The sequence below is a fragment of the Eucalyptus grandis genome, chromosome 3 (genome assembly GCF_016545825.1).
Source record: "Eucalyptus grandis isolate ANBG69807.140 chromosome 3, ASM1654582v1, whole genome shotgun sequence".
Lineage (NCBI taxonomy): Eukaryota > Viridiplantae > Streptophyta > Magnoliopsida > Myrtales > Myrtaceae > Eucalyptus > Eucalyptus grandis.
The window spans coordinates 51,187,642-51,203,403 of NC_052614.1; the positions used below are offsets into that span (position 1 = coordinate 51,187,642).

The following is a 15,762-nucleotide window of genomic DNA, read 5'->3' on the forward strand; positions in this document are numbered from 1 at the left end:
ATATCTCTCCAATTAAGAGTTGAGGTGTGCAGACATTAACACTCATATATTAAAATAAAGAATACAGTTCTAACAATTCATCGGGTTTACTTGGTAGGCAGAGAAGCCCTCAGCGGAGCTCTCGAGCTTCTGTGATATGATGAGGTACAACCGTAACCACTATTGAGCATCCACTAACACACCCCCATAAAGGTTGTCATTTCATATTCACCCCAGCTTTAAGAATATGGTTTCAATAAGCATCTCATGAGCACTTATTAAGCAACCAATTAAGGAAATTCTATTAGCTAATGTATTGCTTTGCGTTGTGTTATGAATAATCGGTGCATTAAAACCCACCCCGTGGTAGATGAGTTGGTTCGCGCTTTACCTCTTCATTCAAGAGGGAAGAGGTTTGAAACTTTTTGCCCTCATTGCACGACTTAAGTGGGGTGTCATGGGAGGTGCGCCCCGCGCTAATGCCCTCGAATTTACATCGCCAGTTGCCAGTTGTATGGCGGTTCTTAGGTCATAAAAAACGGTTGTATGGCGGTTCTCAGGTCATAAAAAAAAATCGGTGCATTAAAAATCGAGCTATTCCATGCTTAGGACACTCAATTAATATATTACTAGGGAAAGATAAATCTAAGACTCGTCTAAGCAGAAATTTCAGTAACTCCTCCATTAGCAGTAGCACCGATTGATCATTTAGTATCAAATTTTTGATTGGAAAGCAAAATCTACATTTTCATTTAGTTATCTTCATTTAGGTATCCTAAAACAATCAAAGCCCTCGATCTGTTGGAATTGGTGATGGATTAGACTTTATTCGAAAAAAAACCGCAAGTCTAAGGGTCTAGTTGCACAAAGCGCAAATATTCGAGGACCGTGTCAGAAAAACAGTGTCAGTTTCGCCACTAGAAGCCCCAAAAACCAAAAAGAAAAAGAAAAAGGAATAACCGAAAACAAAATGAAAAATAAAAACCGAAATCGAATTACATTGTCTCCGATATACAATTTGTGCATAATCTTTCAAATGTGGCAAGTTAAAACTAATACCACGTTGAAAAGAAAAAAATCGATGTTACCATTAGGTTATCATTTCACATTTACCAATTTTTAGGAGTAAGGAATCAACAAGTATTTCACGAGCACTCATTAAGCAATCCGAATTTTAGTATATCTTTAAACTGTCACGTTTGAACTTTATAACGTAAAATTAAAAGGTATTCCCTTGGAGAGGGGGAAGAAAAAATATATCTATAATTGAGAGTTGAGGTGTGCGGACATTGACACTTATACGTTAAAATAGGGAACACATATTTAATAGCTCATCGGGTTTACTTGGTAGGTAGAGAAGTCCTTAGTGGAGCTCTCGAGTTTTTGTGATATGGTGAGGTACAACCTTAATCACTACCGAGGATCCACAACACACCCTCATAAAGGTTGTCATTTCGTATTTACCAAGCTTTAAGAATAAGGCGTCAACGAGCATCTCACGAGCATTTATTAAGCAACCAATCAAGGAAATTCTATCAACTAATGTATTAATATGTGTTGTGTTACAAACAATCGGTGCATTAAAAATGGAGCTATTCCATTCTCAAGACATTCAATTAATATATTACTAGGCAAAGATAAATCTAAGGTTCATCTAAGCAGAACTTTCAGTAGCTCCTCCATTTGCAGTAGCACCGATTGATCATTTATTATTAAATTTTTGATCGGAAAGCAAAGTATACATTTTCATTTAGTTATCCTAAAACAATCAAAGCCCTCGATCTGTTGGAATTGGTGATGGAGTAGACTTGATTCGGAAAAAAAACGCAAGTCCAAGGGTCTAGTTGCGCAAAGCGCAAAAATTCGAGGACCGTGTCAGAAAAACAGTGTCAGTTTCGCCACTAGAAGCCCCAGGAACCAAAAAACCAAAAAAAAAAAAAAAAAGAAAAAGGAATAAAATAAAAGTCAGACGATGAAGGAAAAAAGCAGGAAAAAAAAAAAAGAAGAAGAGGAAAATAAAAAGGGTACTCCAATATAGAGAATGAGCAGAAGCTCCTCGTCCGCCTCAACCCTTCCCTCTCTCTCTCTCTCTCTCTCTCTCTCTCTTCTCTCTCGTTTCCTCTTCCTCCTCTCTGCAACACAAGCCGCACAGAGAGAGAGAGACTCATCACTTCATCTTCACGCTAAACCCGCCTCCTTCTCTGCCTCTTTCTCTCTCTCTCTTCGGTCGGTTTCCCGGCGAGCATCTGGGTATCGGGTTCTTGGTTCCTTGCGGCGGACGACGGCGGCGACGATGGTGGCGAAGGACGAGTGGGTGAAGACGGCGATGGCGGAGGACGGAATGGTCGCGGAGCTCCTGGTGCGACTCAAGCAGGAACCCAGATGCGCGCCCGCTCCACCGCACCCGCCCTCGTCCTCGGCGGCGGCGGCGGCGGTGGTGGCCTCGGCCTCGGGCTCGCCCCTGCCGCCGCCGAGGTGGGGGATCCGGCAGCCCCGGTCGAGGATTGCCTTCCGATGCGACGCCGGCTCGCCGGCGAAGAGGTGCGGCGACTCCGCGAGGAACAGCCCGACGACCCCGCTCTCGTGGAGCGCCGCATCCTCCTCCGGCACCGCCGACGGCGTCTGCGACGACTCCAACTTGCAGTTCTGCGGCTCCTCCTCCACATCTAAGGTAATCTCTCTCTCTCTCTCTCTCTCTCTCTCTCTCTCTCTCTCTCTCTCGCGTCTGAACCGAGCTCGCGGTTCTCGACATCTTCGGTCGCGCGAGGAGACGCCCGCGTGCGTGTTCTTCGATCGGTCGTAACTCGATTTAGCAGATTATCAGCGACCCTGCATGTCAGATTTGAGTTCCTTCTTCTGAAATCTCTGTGTCAGGTGCCTTTTTGAGCTCCACCGCCATTTCATCTCTCTCTCTCTCTCTCTCTCTGTGCGACCAACGTCGTGCCATCCTCTAACTTGCGAAATCGAAAGCGTCGTGATCTTTCTGAGGGTGCTTAAAGATCGACCGTCGCTGTTCGGTCCCCCCTCTTTCTCCGCGTTATTTACGGAAGTGCCACCGCCACCGCCGGCGTCTGGCGACGGGCCACCGGCGCGCTTCCCGTCTCTCCGCCGCGAAACGGCCGCGAGATCGGTGGCGTCTCCGCCTGTCCGCGACGGCCCGTTAACTCGTCGAGCACGAACTGTTCGTGGGAGAGAGAGACGCGCACTTTCCTTTTCCGTTTCGCTCAATCCATCCCTCCTCCAACCACCTGTTTTTTTTTTTTTCCTTCCTTTTTATTTTTCGAAAAAATTAAAGATGACGAAGCTCTTGAAAAGGACGTTTCGTTTCGCCAACGGGGGGGTGGACCCAAACGTCGCCGGATCCGGCGGCGGCGGAATGCCCGCCGTCCGTCGGGCCAATGGGGGGAAACTCCCTCCCCTTCGCCCGCACGATCTCCGTGTCCTGGTTCCCCTTTTTTGGCTGCTTCTTCTTCTTCTTCTCTTCCCTGAAAAGTACACCGTCCAAGTCTCTGAATTTCTTCGGAAGGAGGTCAAAAAAGGGAAAGGCTCGCGGGGGGGCATTCACGTCATTCGCACGCGGACCGGGTCCCTCCTCGGTGGGGCCCGCGATGGGGGAAGGGGACGGGAGCGATAGGACTGAGGCGTGACCCCTGTTCGGTGCGATGTTGTTGAGTGGGACGGACAGGGAAGGGGAAAGGGAAGGCGTAGAGGGGCGGCTATCCCCTGCGCGCGTGTGCAGGGCTGCCCTCCGTGCACCCTCTCTCTCTCTCTCCCTCTTTCTCTCTCTTTCTTTCTTTGTTTGTCCATGTCTTCGGGTCTTTTTTGGGGGAGTTGAGGAAGATCGGATTCGTCGTGTTTTCTTTTGGGCGGGTTGTGAATTATTCTTTTGCGCCCCGACCCTTTCTCGAGGCGAAAGAGAGAGAGAGAGAGAGAATCTTTCAAATGGGAAGTGGGGTGCTTTGACATTGCCGATCCAGAACGGGACCCACCGGCGGCCTTCGCGACTGGGTGGTTTTTTTTGTCTCCTTGTTTTTGGTGTTGTTTTCGTTTTCCTCATTTTAAAAATTGAATTTTTGGTTGGGGGCGTGGAGGTGGGGTGGGGGGGAGCTTTCGTTGAATGTCGCTCCCTGGTCAGGAAACGCACGGAATCGAAGGGCAGGAAATTTCTCGAGCGGGGAGGGAGTATTCTAAAGGGAGAAGGAAGCGGCGGATTCGGGGGGGTTGGTTTTGCAAAGGGGTGCGTGTCTTTTTCTCGTCCTCCCCCTGTGGGGGAAAGAAGTCAAAAAGGGAGAGCTCGCGGCTCGTCACGTGAGCCGGGTCACGTGGTGCTGGCCGATCGATGCTCCAAGATGCGCACTTTCGATGGATGTGCCGGGACGTGTAGGAATCAGGGGTGGCTTTGCTTTCTGCTTCACTAATTGAAGTGGCGGAAACGGGTCGAGGAGGCCTCGATGGGTAGCCTTCGTTCGGGTTCCTTTCTTCTTTCGTTTCTCGAATCGTTCCGCGGTCGAGCTTTCTCTTTCATCTTCCGGGAGTTAGATCCATCACCTGTTGTCTTTGTTTTGATACTGGTCATTGTCTAGTTTCAACATCGTTTTGAATGATAGCATGATTACCCCTAATTTGAATTTCTTTCTTTTGGGTTGCAGGTCATTGCTTCGAGTGATTCTGGGACGCCGGATCTTAAGAAGTCAAGGAAAAGGAAGGTACTTGCTCGTTTTATACCTGCCCCAGTTAACAGCTAAACTGACACAGATTATTTAAAGCAGAACAGTATTTTGGTTTGCCAATATAAGCTTCTCAAATCAATCGTGAATGTTTCTGCCATTTATCAGTGAAGAAAGATATAGGTGTTAACCTTTTGATTTCTTGTTCTTAGACTTTTGCTGAACTGAAAGAGGAGGAGGGCCTGCTTTTGAAGGAAAGGGTACACTTAAACAAGGTATTGGCATTTCCTTTCTTCTGCCCTTCCTTTTGATCACATCTCCTTCATTTCTCATCTCTGCTTTCATATTTTCTGAGCAGGAGATAGCGACCTTGCGTGCAACTTTCAAGGAGCAGAGCACAAGAAACGAGAGCTTGAAGAAAATGAAGGTGCTTTGCATGTCTCCTGGCTTCGATCTTTTCTCCCTTCTTCCCTGCTAATTTCTGCTTCCGTGAACCAAAGTAGTAGACTGGCATTACTTTTCAGAAAGTGCTTCCTTCTTGGGAGAACAATTGAAAGTGGGTCGCATAGTAAAGCAATTCAATCGCATAAACTGCATCTGAAAAGTACATACAACTTCCCTCTGTTATAGAATTTGTTTTACCTAGGCCTTTTCCACATAGTTTCTTCGAAACTGCAGCAGCTCCTACCTTATTTTTTACTCTTTGGGTCCTGAGTAGCGGCGAAAGTTTTCTAAGATGGCATTCACTTTGCAGCATGATGTGGATATGAACACAACAAAGATCGCCACCATCAGCGTCACCTGCGAACCAGAAAAAGCGAATTCCAACGCACCAGAAAAAGCGAATTCCAACGCGCATGGCGTTGAAGCTCCCTCCACTGTGGATCATGCTGCTTTGACATTGCCAATGCATGTCGCAAGCCCTAGTCGATCCTCAGATTCTCAACAAAGGTGCGGATCTCCCGAGAAGCAAAGCGCCTCTTTCCTCCTGCCGGATCTCAACATGATGCCGTCCGAAGACGATCCTCTCTCTGAAGCATTGAAGGGCATGAGTAGCGGAGAAACACTAGAAACACTCCAGGTGTGTGTCAACTGAAGCGAGCGGTTAAAACCATGCTCGTTTTATGTTGCTGTCCGATTCGTATATGCTGTTTTTTGATGATGCATTCTAGTAAGAAGAGGATCTACTCCAAACTGCCTTGCCTGGAGACGATCTTGGCAAGAAAAGCAGGGGATCATAAGTCAACGTCAGCACGGAAGGAGATTCCTTGCAGTTGGTAGCAGCAGTTGGCGAAGTAATGGAGAAGGTTTTTGAGAATAGCGTAGGGTATCGTAGCTGTAGCAGCAGCAGCAGCAGGTGGGCGAAAGCTCCTTTGGGAATTCTTTTTCTAGTAATTCCTCGTTACTTCCTTATTTCTTTATTATATGTAGGGGGGGTCAATGACTCAATTCTTTCCTTTATGTAAAGAGCCCGACGGATTCTGAGAATTACTTTAATACTTTCTCTCTTTATTAGATTCAATCTGGTCTTTTCCATTTCCGCCCTTTGTTCGTCTAGTCCGATGCTGTTTCTTGAAGATGCCGATACCGGACTTTGGCCTGGCCACGCATCAAGCGATACTAGATGTTTTTAAGGTTGCGTGATTATGGTGCATTTGTTTGATGAATTTGGTGAATTTGGTGTCTTTTTCAATGGAAGGCCAAACGATTCAAGGATGAACATGAGCGATTGGATCGGTTTTTCAGGGGCTCGATGGGGCCGAGGGCTAGTGGGTGGGTGGCCGGTGCAGCCTGGTCTTGGTTGGTCAGATGTTTGGATCGGACAAGGCTATACCACATTATCGACGTGATGATTTAGTCAGGCATGCCAATTTTATGCAATCAAGTCAAATTTTTATGTTTAAGATTTGAATGTTGTGGATCAAATGGAGTCTCAATTTATTCAATTAGTATTTAAAAAATATGGGCATATGACAACATGATATGAATTATGACTTGTGTTGGCCGACAAATGATCTTCCAATTGAGGACAAAATGCACATATTTGTCATTATATAGGTTGTGTCGAATTTACAAGATGAGCACAAGAAAGAAAAAGATTAAAAAAAAAGAAGGGAAAAAACAAATTCTTGGATAAAGCGTCCCGACCCGGTCCAGGGAAATCTCTATCCCAACCGAGAACTTACGCTCCTTCCGCATCCAAACAGCCTCCAATCGTCCTCCCCTGATGCAAAATCGCAACTGCCCGATCCAGTGAGAGCTCGACTTCTGCAACTCCCAACGCCTCTCTCGATCTCGATCTCGATCTCTTCGACGCTTCCCCATCCCCGTCCCCGCATCGCCGGCAGATCTCTGGCGCCGGAGCCTCGCCGGAAATGGAGCCGGACGTCAGCATCGAGACGGGCGCCATGATCCGCGTCGCCGTCCTCCCGGTCGGCCACGTCCCCACGCCGCTGCTGCGGGACTACGCCGCCATGCTCCTCCGCCACGGCTCCGTCTCCCTCTCCGCCATCAGCTCCTTCTACACGGAGCACCAGAAGTCCCCCTTCGCCAACCAGCCCTGGGACTCCGGCTCCCTCCGCTTCAAGTTCGTGATCGGCGGCTCCCCGCCCAGCCCCTGGGAGGACTTCCAGTCGAACCGCAAGATCCTGGCCGTCGTCGGCGTCTGCCACTGCCCCTCGTCGCCCGATCTCGACGACGTGATCGAGCAGTTCGGCGTCAAGTGCAAGGGGTACGCGTCCGCGCTCGTTCGGAGGTGCTTCGCGTTTTGCCCCAGCGACGCTCAGGTTCGGTCCTTTCGATTTTGTTGGATAGAGAGTTTGGCTGAGTGTAATCGATGATGAAATGATTCTTTCATTTGGCTATGGTGCTCGAGGTCTACAAGGCGCCAAAAAAAACTGTAGCTTTTATGATTGGGGTTAGTTAATAGTTTAGGCATCTTGTTGGCTTGCCGTTGTCACTTCTTTAAGAGTGTTAGTATTATGGTTAGAATATGCGTGCTGTAATGTAATTCGTTCGGCGGCAGTTTGGTGTGGACTTTGTTTCCAGAAAAATGTTGAAGGGGTATCTAATTTTCTGATTTACTGCAGCTAGAGGATGGAAGTAAGAAGGACTCTAATCTCAAGTTGTTCCCACCTGCTGATCGTCAGACGCAAGAGTTCCATTTGCAAACTATGATGCAAGACGTAGCTGCTTCATTACTAATGGAATTCGAAAAGTGGGTTCTTCAGGCTGAGTCTGCCGGAACTATCCTGAAGACGCCTCTTGATTCTCAAGCGAACTTCAGTTCAGAGGAGGTTCATGTTTAGGTGTCCTAAGAATTTGCAATTTGTTTTTTTTTTTTTTTTTTCTTTTTGTGGTTGCGGATTATGTTTGTAGCTTTCTTTGGAAAACTATGTTGAATGCTGTTCTGTAACCTTAACTGATTTCATACAATGCAGTTGATTAAGGCAAAAAAGCGAAGACTGGGTCGAGCACAAAAGACCATTGGGGACTACTGTTTATTGGCAGGATCACCTGTTGATGCTAATGCCCATTATCAAACAGCTTTAGAACTTGCTAGGTTGACGGGAGATTATTTCTGGTATGCGGGAGCACTAGAGGGCGGTGTATGCGCATTAATGGTAAGCTATCTCAAATTATGTGAATTCATTTACTTCATGATTTGATATTTTATTCCTGTCTCTGAAGCTTTTGCCTTCCCTATGAAACTTTTAAGAAGGTGAACATTGATCACCTTGAGATTCTTCTAGGCAAATATGCCCAGTTATTTATGTGGATCCTTTGAGCCAGATGATGTTTGGTCAAACTACTAGGGAGAATAGGCTGGTGAATAGTCCTCCATGTGCCTTATGAACAAAAATTGATATAATATGCATAATTAAGGACTTTGGGTTCCTTTAGCTTTATTTTCCATTTGATCTCATTTGATTTACTTTTTTGACTCATTATCAGTTAGATCGGATGGGACACATGGATCCGGAATTAGTGGATGAGGTAAAGTACCGGTACAACAGTGTCATCGGACATTACAGAAAGTCATCCATTCAGGATAATGCACAGAGGTAACTAATGCTTGTTTCTTGGCTTATGTGTAATTTCCTACTATATTTTCATTGGAAGACAGCACTTTCCCACTCTTACTCTTTCTTTTTGGTTCAGTTATTTGTGGTCAGCTATATGAGTTTGTAACATCCAGGTGATGGTGCTGATAACACTTTTATTTGGTATACAGAGTATCACCATTGAGCTTTGAGCTTGAGGCTACCTTGAAATTAGCAAGGTTCCTTTGCAGGTAAATTCTAAAATAAGTTTATCACTTTGAACTTGCTTGATGTCCCCTTTTATAAAATAAACTTAACTAAGATAGCCACATACCCTTTGGTGGCCACTCCAGATATTACTGCTGGATGAGAGGATACTAACAAGACACTTGTGCTACCAAGAGATGCAATTAATATGTACCTACAGACATCATGTTCTCATTTGGTGTAGTTATGCAGTTAAACTGTTGATCAGTTATTGTAGCATGCAACAATAAACTGGATATTGTCCAGTAGAACACTTCACTCTGTAAAGCTGGATCAAAATCTGTCAGTATTGCACAATCACTTAGTTTATGTTACCTACTAGACTAATGCCAGCCATTCACATTACTTGAGCAGGAGGTTTAAAAATGTCATAATTGGCATATGACATTGGCACTTCATGGGGATTCCCCTTACAATTAGCAATTTCATAAATGGAATGAATTTGGGGTCTTCAATGTCAATCTTCTTAAGGTTGACAATAATTGCTAAACAAGCTACTATGGTGGAAATAAGTCTGATGGTTTGGCTTATCATTAGAAAAAAGCAGTAGCATCAGTTGCATGCAATTATAGAGAATAAGCTCTTACAGTTTTGTTCAAGATTATTTTTTGTCAAAACAGAGGAGCGGAGGGTAGCAAGTCCTTCCATTATACACTGCGTTTTATTTTGATCTGGCAGATGCTTTTGAATGGGATAATTACCTCCTTGCTCTTGAAACTTTGTAGGCAGAGAATATGGTTGGCCTATTGTAGGCTCTCTAGTTTTTATATGTACTTGACTTCCTTTTGTGGTCATACTTATGCCCCTTCCTGCCTTTTATCTGTCTGAAATAAGCAGCTTCGGGTGGTTCCATGATATGACCCTCAGAATCTAAATCGGTTTTTTGGCCTTTCATTTTTGATGTTACAGAAGAGATCTGGCCAAGGATGTGGCTGAATTGTTGACGAATGCTGCTGATGGTGCAAAATCTTTGATTGATGCGAGCGACAGACTCATATTATTTGTTGAAATAGCTCGCCTCTATGGGAAAATCAATTATCAAAGGAAAGCTGCCTTCTTTTCAAGGCAAGTAGCTCAGCTGTACTTGCAACAAGAAAACAGATTGGCTGCTCTTAGTGCCATGCAAGTTCTGGCAATGACAACAAAAGCATATCGTGTTCAAAGTAGAGCATCTGTGTCCGAGCATCCTCTTGATGATGTGAGTGAAGAGAATGAAACTTTGGCTAATTTTGGCTTACATTTGACTCTCCATAAATGCGACTGTTGATGCCATTACGAATTTTGGAACTTCAGACATTTAGTGTTGTGAAGAGTAAAGTTAATGCCGAATCATCAAAATTTCTTTAGGAGACGTGTGACACTGAGGAGCATAATGAACCATTCACTACAATGTATTTAAACTCATCAGTTGCTTCAAGACTCGTTTTTCCCTTTTCAGTAATCTTCTGTTTGTTATTTGTCTGAGCCTGTCAAAACACATTACTGGGAAGTAAACTTTCTTAAGTACTATGACCAGTGTACTGTGGCACCATGTTACTGCATATGTCATACATCTGATAAGTGTCTGCTGTTTTCAACTTCTATGCCACTCAACTAATGCATTGGGACAGACATTGAATGGCTTCTTTATTTCACATTTATCATCTCTTGGTTTAAGCTCCTATGAGGATCATTCCCCGATCCCATGTTCATCTGGTACCCCTTGCTTTTCTTTCTATGCATTAAGAAGGTCGATGGTTAGACACCCAATTCTAATAGCTTGTTAGTTTCATAGGGAAATTTCGTCAAGCAAGCTTTTCTGCGAGTGGTTTTTTGTAAATTGTTTTCAGAAGCTTACCTTTTCCAGGAATACCAGAAAATTACTTTTAGAGAACTTAAACAACCACTAAGAATTTTTTTGATTAGATAAAGCAGTTCTACATTCTGCCCGTTATTTTGGCCAAAAATGGTTGTTACTTTGCAGATAGTTGCATATACTGCATGGAGAGGTACAAAGTTAACCAAAGCAAAAAAATTAATGAACAAACCAAATTGTTGAACAATGAGTTTTAATTTTTTTCTTTTCTTTTTCTGTCAATCCCTCGTTGAGCATAACAAATTCTGTAATATGCTTTTGATGAATAGGATGTTGGTCAGGGTTCTGCCAATGGTGGAAAGGTGCTGCACCAGTCGATAGTTTCCCTCTTTGAGTGTCAATGGAGCACTCTGCAGATGGTTGTGCTGCGAGAGATACTACTTTCTGCTGTTCGCGCAGGGGATCCCTTGGCTGCTTGGAGTGCAGCAGCTCGTCTCCTAAGATCATATTACCCCTTAATTACGCCTGTCGGACAGAATGGTCTTGCTAATGCACTTGCAAATTCAGCAGAGAGGCTTCCGTCAGGAACTAGATGTGCTGATCCTGCTTTACCATTTATAAGGTACTTATAATACAGAGAATGACTTCCATGACTTAGAAGCTCCATAATGTTAAAGCCTTTTCTGGGAAACGTAATTGATGAGGCGACAGTGCTGCATTTGGTTCTTCTAGTTTCTCTGCAAATGCTAATATTTTTTCTTGTACAATGGGCTTCTCCTTCCAAATGTTATCATGGTTTCCTTTGTGATCTTTTTTCTGCAAGCATTGATTTTGCAGTTCAGATGTTTCCACATTGTAATTTCTCAGATTAATGCAGTCACTTCTCAAGCGCTTTGGGACTGATTGTGAACTTTTGGTGACTTCTCTTCCAGTTTTTTATAAAAGCTTAACTCCGATATTCTTCTATTTAATCATTCATGTGGACATTATGCCTTACGTTTTTTTTTTTTTTTTTTTTTTTTTTTTTTTTTTTTTTTTTGGGTTAGTTCCTGGGGTTTTTTTTCTTCCCTCTCCTCTTGGAGGGAGGGGTACACTGAAAAAGGTCTGAGTAATTTTTTTCATGTTTTGCAGACTATACTCATTCCCTCTACTCTCTTCACAAGTAGATGTTGTGAAACGCAACCCATCTAGAGAAGATTGGTGGATGGGATCAGCTACATCAGGGCCTTTCATATATACACCATTTAGCAAGGGTGATTCAAATGATAGTGGCAAGCAGGAGGTAATATGGATTGTTGGAGAACCAGTCCATGTCTTGGTTGAACTGGCTAATCCTTGTGGTTTTGATCTACGGGTAGATAGTATATATCTATCCATGCATTCTGGAAACGTTGATCCTTTTCCTGTTAGTGTAAATCTTCCGCCTAACTCATCAAAAGTGATAACCTTGTCGGGGATCCCAACATCAGTGGGGCAGGTCACTATACCAGGGTGCATGGTTCATTGTTATGGGGTAGTGACTGAACACCTTTTCAGGGATGTTGAAAATCTGCTTCTTGGAGCTGCACAAGGTCTTGTTCTTTCTGACCCATTCCGATGTTGCGGATCTGCAAAGTTACGAAATGTTTCCGTTCCAAATATATCTGTAGTACCCCAGCTTCCACTTTTGGTGCCACACATTATAGGGGGTGATGGTGCCATAATTCTATACGAAGGAGAAATTCGTGATGTGTGGATAAGTCTGTCTAATGCTGGTACAGTTCCAGTCGAACAGGCTCATATTTCTTTGTCTGGAAAGAACCAAGATTCTGTTATTTCAGTTGCATATGAAGCCTTAAGAGGTTCTCTTCCTCTGAAACCTGGTGCTGAAGTTACTCTGCCTGTTACTTTGAAAGCGTGGCAGCTTGGTTTGGTGGATCCTGATAATGCCAGCAAGAGTGGATCAGGTATCACGGGCAGGCATCATAAGGATGGGAACAGCCCTATGTTGGTAATCCATTATGCAGGTCTCTCTCTCTCTCTCTCACACACACACACATTGTGCTTTTCCACTTCACTGGATTGATATTTAGGCCTTTTGTCAAGTTCATGGCAGCTAGTGGTCAATTTGATAGTTTAAAGCAAATGCTTGTGCTTACATCTGGTTTCCTTTATGGACAATGATGGAGGATAATTTTGGTTGGTGGTGAATGAATTCCAGAAAAGAAGATAATGTTTGTCTTGGGAGAAATCATGGAATGTCACAGAACTGGGTTTGCTAGAGTGTATTCTCTCCATATGTTATGGCATTTTTAACCAGTACACAATTTCTTAGGATTATTTCCCAATCACGAGAGCACATGATGGCCAATTTGACTTGATCTGACAAGTCTTACTTAACATTAGTTAGGGAGGAAACGTGATTGTTTTATTCACCTCCTTTAAATCAATCTGTTGCATGACACTTTTGCTCTAGCTCTATTTGCTGTCTCCAGCTGTATAACATGTTTATGACCCCTACATGCTGCTCTTTTTCATGTTTATGTTGTTCGTCACCAAGAACTTCTAGCATGCAAACTGGTGATATTTATATAAACCAGAACAACTGAATGTTATTGCTGATGAAATTACATCCAATTTTTATGGCTTACTTTGTTCATTTTCATTCTCAGGACCGCTTACAAATTCTGGAGATCCCACGGCTAATGGATCTGCTGTAACCCCTGGCCGACGACTGGTGGTCCCATTACCAGTTTGTGTGCTACAAGGCCTGTCTTTTGTCAAGGCTCGTTTACTTTCCATGGAAATTCCAGCGCATGTCAGTGAAAGCAGTCCTATACCAGCTTTTGGAGATGGCAATTCTACTAAGGAAGCTCTGTCTTCAGAGCGTAAGTTGGAGAGACTGGTAAAGATTGATCCTTTCCGAGGGAGCTGGGGACTGCGTTTTTTGGAGCTTGAGTTGTCTAATCCAACAGATGTAGTTTTTGAAATAAGTGTGTCCGTTCAGTTGGAAAATCCTATAGCTGATATTAACAAAGCAATTGATCAAGATGCCGTTGAATATTCTTGTCCAAAAACTAGAATAGACCGTGATTACTCTGCAAGGGTACTCATACCACTGGAGCATTTCAAATTACCCGTTCTTGATGACTCCTTTTTTCTGCGAGATACTCATTCCAATGGGGCTAGTACAAGTAGAAGTTCAAGCTTCTCAGAGAAGAGTGCTAAAGCTGAATTAAATGCCTCTATCGAAAAGTTGATTTCCAAAATTAAAGTTAAATGGCATTCAGGACGGAACAGCTCAGGAGAATTAAATATCAAGGACACCATACAGAAAGCCCTGCAGTCATCCGTTATGGATGTATTGTTACCAGATCCGTTGACATTCGGCTTCAGACTGGTCAGAGATGGTTCTAGTGATGCCGCAGTACCTGACATGCCAATGGCATCTATGATTCAGGTGGAAAAAACCGCATCAGAAGGCTGTATGATGGCAAATGAGGTCACTCCTATGGAAGTTCTGGTGCGTAATAACACGAAGGAGACGATCAGGATGTGCCTTAGTATCACATGTCGGGATGTAGCTGGGGAAAATTGTACTGAAGGAGCCAATGCTACTGTATTATGGTCAGGTAATGCTCTTATGTTCTTTCCCTTAAGATTTTCAGATAGAAATGTAGTCAATTCACTCTGTGGACTTGACTGTGTCAGCTCCTGTGGGTTCCCTGCCTATTTTACTAGATTTCTTCATGTTATGAAAGAATTTGAGCTGTCATAAGTTAGCACCCTCATCCCTCTCCTATTCCTTAATGTTTCTTCGCGATATATCTGTGACGAAAATAGTCTTCTTGAGTAGCGGATTATCCCAAGTCATTTCTCATTCTGACCTTTACATGCAGGGGTTCTGAATGGGATCACCATGGAAGTTCCCCCACTTAAGGAAACTAAGCACCTGTTCTCCCTCTACTTTCTCGTTCCTGGGGAGTACACATTGGTGGCTGCTTCAGTGATTGAGGATGCTAATGACATCCTGAGGGCTCGTGCCAAAGCAGATTCTCCTGACGAGCCTATATGCTGTCGTGGGCCCCCGTTTCATGTCTGTGTCATGGGCACTGCTTGACCTGTCCCGACGTCCGGAGCATCTACTAATGGTCTTGTCCGATGTCTGGTTTCTTCCCTGATTGGAATTGGGAAGAGGTTAATATCTTGACCCTGTCATCAACTGCAAAGCTGCACTTCTTCATATTAGAGGTCTTCGTTAAGAGACACTGCGCTTCACAGTATCGGCTCAAGATTAAGGATTGATCCATGATACTTTGGCTGATGTCAGGATCTGGATGATTAGTTTGGTCGTGGCAATTTGTGCAATTTGTGTATAACCTGTATCATCCCAGGGTGCGTACTTGGCTGATGTATTAAGAAACCACGAGGAAAATGAGTAGTTTAAGCGATTTCCTGCGTTTATTTCTTATTAGTTGAAGTAATAGATGTACCGAAATGTGAGAACGTAGCTCATGTGCTAAGTGAAATTGTCCATAACGAGGACACACCGGAGATCTGTTTAACTTTGTATCACAGCTTTTCGTAGGCCGTGGCGGTCCAGCCTCTTGGCCCAGTGCGCATGAAACTTTTCGGGCTTTCTATTCGTCTGAAAGCTCCTTCGATGAACGAATCAACCCACCCTTGCATATCAAGTGACTTCACTGGAGATTTTATCAAGGAGTCGAAGTTTGTTCCATCTTTGTTCATAGCCTTGTCCTTGAACCATTGCATCACCTCATGCAGGAGTAGAGCTTGGCAATCATCATAGACTTAACGGGAAACAGTAGATCTGTCCAGGCCCGCCGAGTTCGGTGTCCCTTTCTCCTTATGCTGAACCAAACCACCCGGCTAGGCCTGCTTCTACTCGTTATATATTCATTGAAGGAAATGCTAACACGAAGTGAAAACGAAGAACATTTTGTAAGGCTTGGCATCAGGAAAAGGACCCATCTCGAAGGTACAACAAAATAGAGCCTCAATGAGCATTAGC

At 44.1% G+C, this 15,762-nt stretch overlaps 2 protein-coding genes across 3 annotated transcripts; both read left to right on the forward strand.

Annotated features, from left to right (window-relative positions):
* Positions 1–2,021: 2,021 nt before the first annotated feature.
* On the forward strand, positions 2,022–6,186 carry LOC104439853. Its single transcript, XM_010052866.3, has 5 exons — positions 2,022–2,650; positions 4,629–4,685; positions 4,859–4,921; positions 5,005–5,073; positions 5,401–6,186. The coding sequence occupies exons 1-5, from the start codon at positions 2,273–2,275 to the stop codon at positions 5,740–5,742; spliced, it is 909 nt and encodes a 302-aa protein (XP_010051168.2). The 5' UTR covers positions 2,022–2,272; the 3' UTR covers positions 5,743–6,186.
* A 630-nt stretch (positions 6,187–6,816) lies between these two features.
* On the forward strand, positions 6,817–15,199 carry LOC104437635 (trafficking protein particle complex II-specific subunit 120 homolog). Of its 2 annotated transcripts, none has more exons than XM_010050622.3 (10): positions 6,817–7,432; positions 7,736–7,942; positions 8,087–8,269; positions 8,601–8,710; positions 8,881–8,940; positions 9,866–10,154; positions 11,081–11,373; positions 11,883–12,757; positions 13,403–14,362; positions 14,630–15,199. In XM_010050622.3, exons 1-10 carry the CDS (start codon positions 7,022–7,024, stop codon positions 14,848–14,850), a joined length of 3,609 nt encoding a protein of 1,202 aa, XP_010048924.2. In that variant the 5' UTR covers positions 6,817–7,021; the 3' UTR covers positions 14,851–15,199. The 2 variants fall into 2 exon arrangements, with proteins under 2 accessions (XP_010048924.2, XP_010048925.2); XM_010050623.3 differs by having other exon boundaries at positions 6,818–7,432; positions 11,093–11,373.
* The last annotated feature ends 563 nt before the right edge of the window (positions 15,200–15,762 follow it).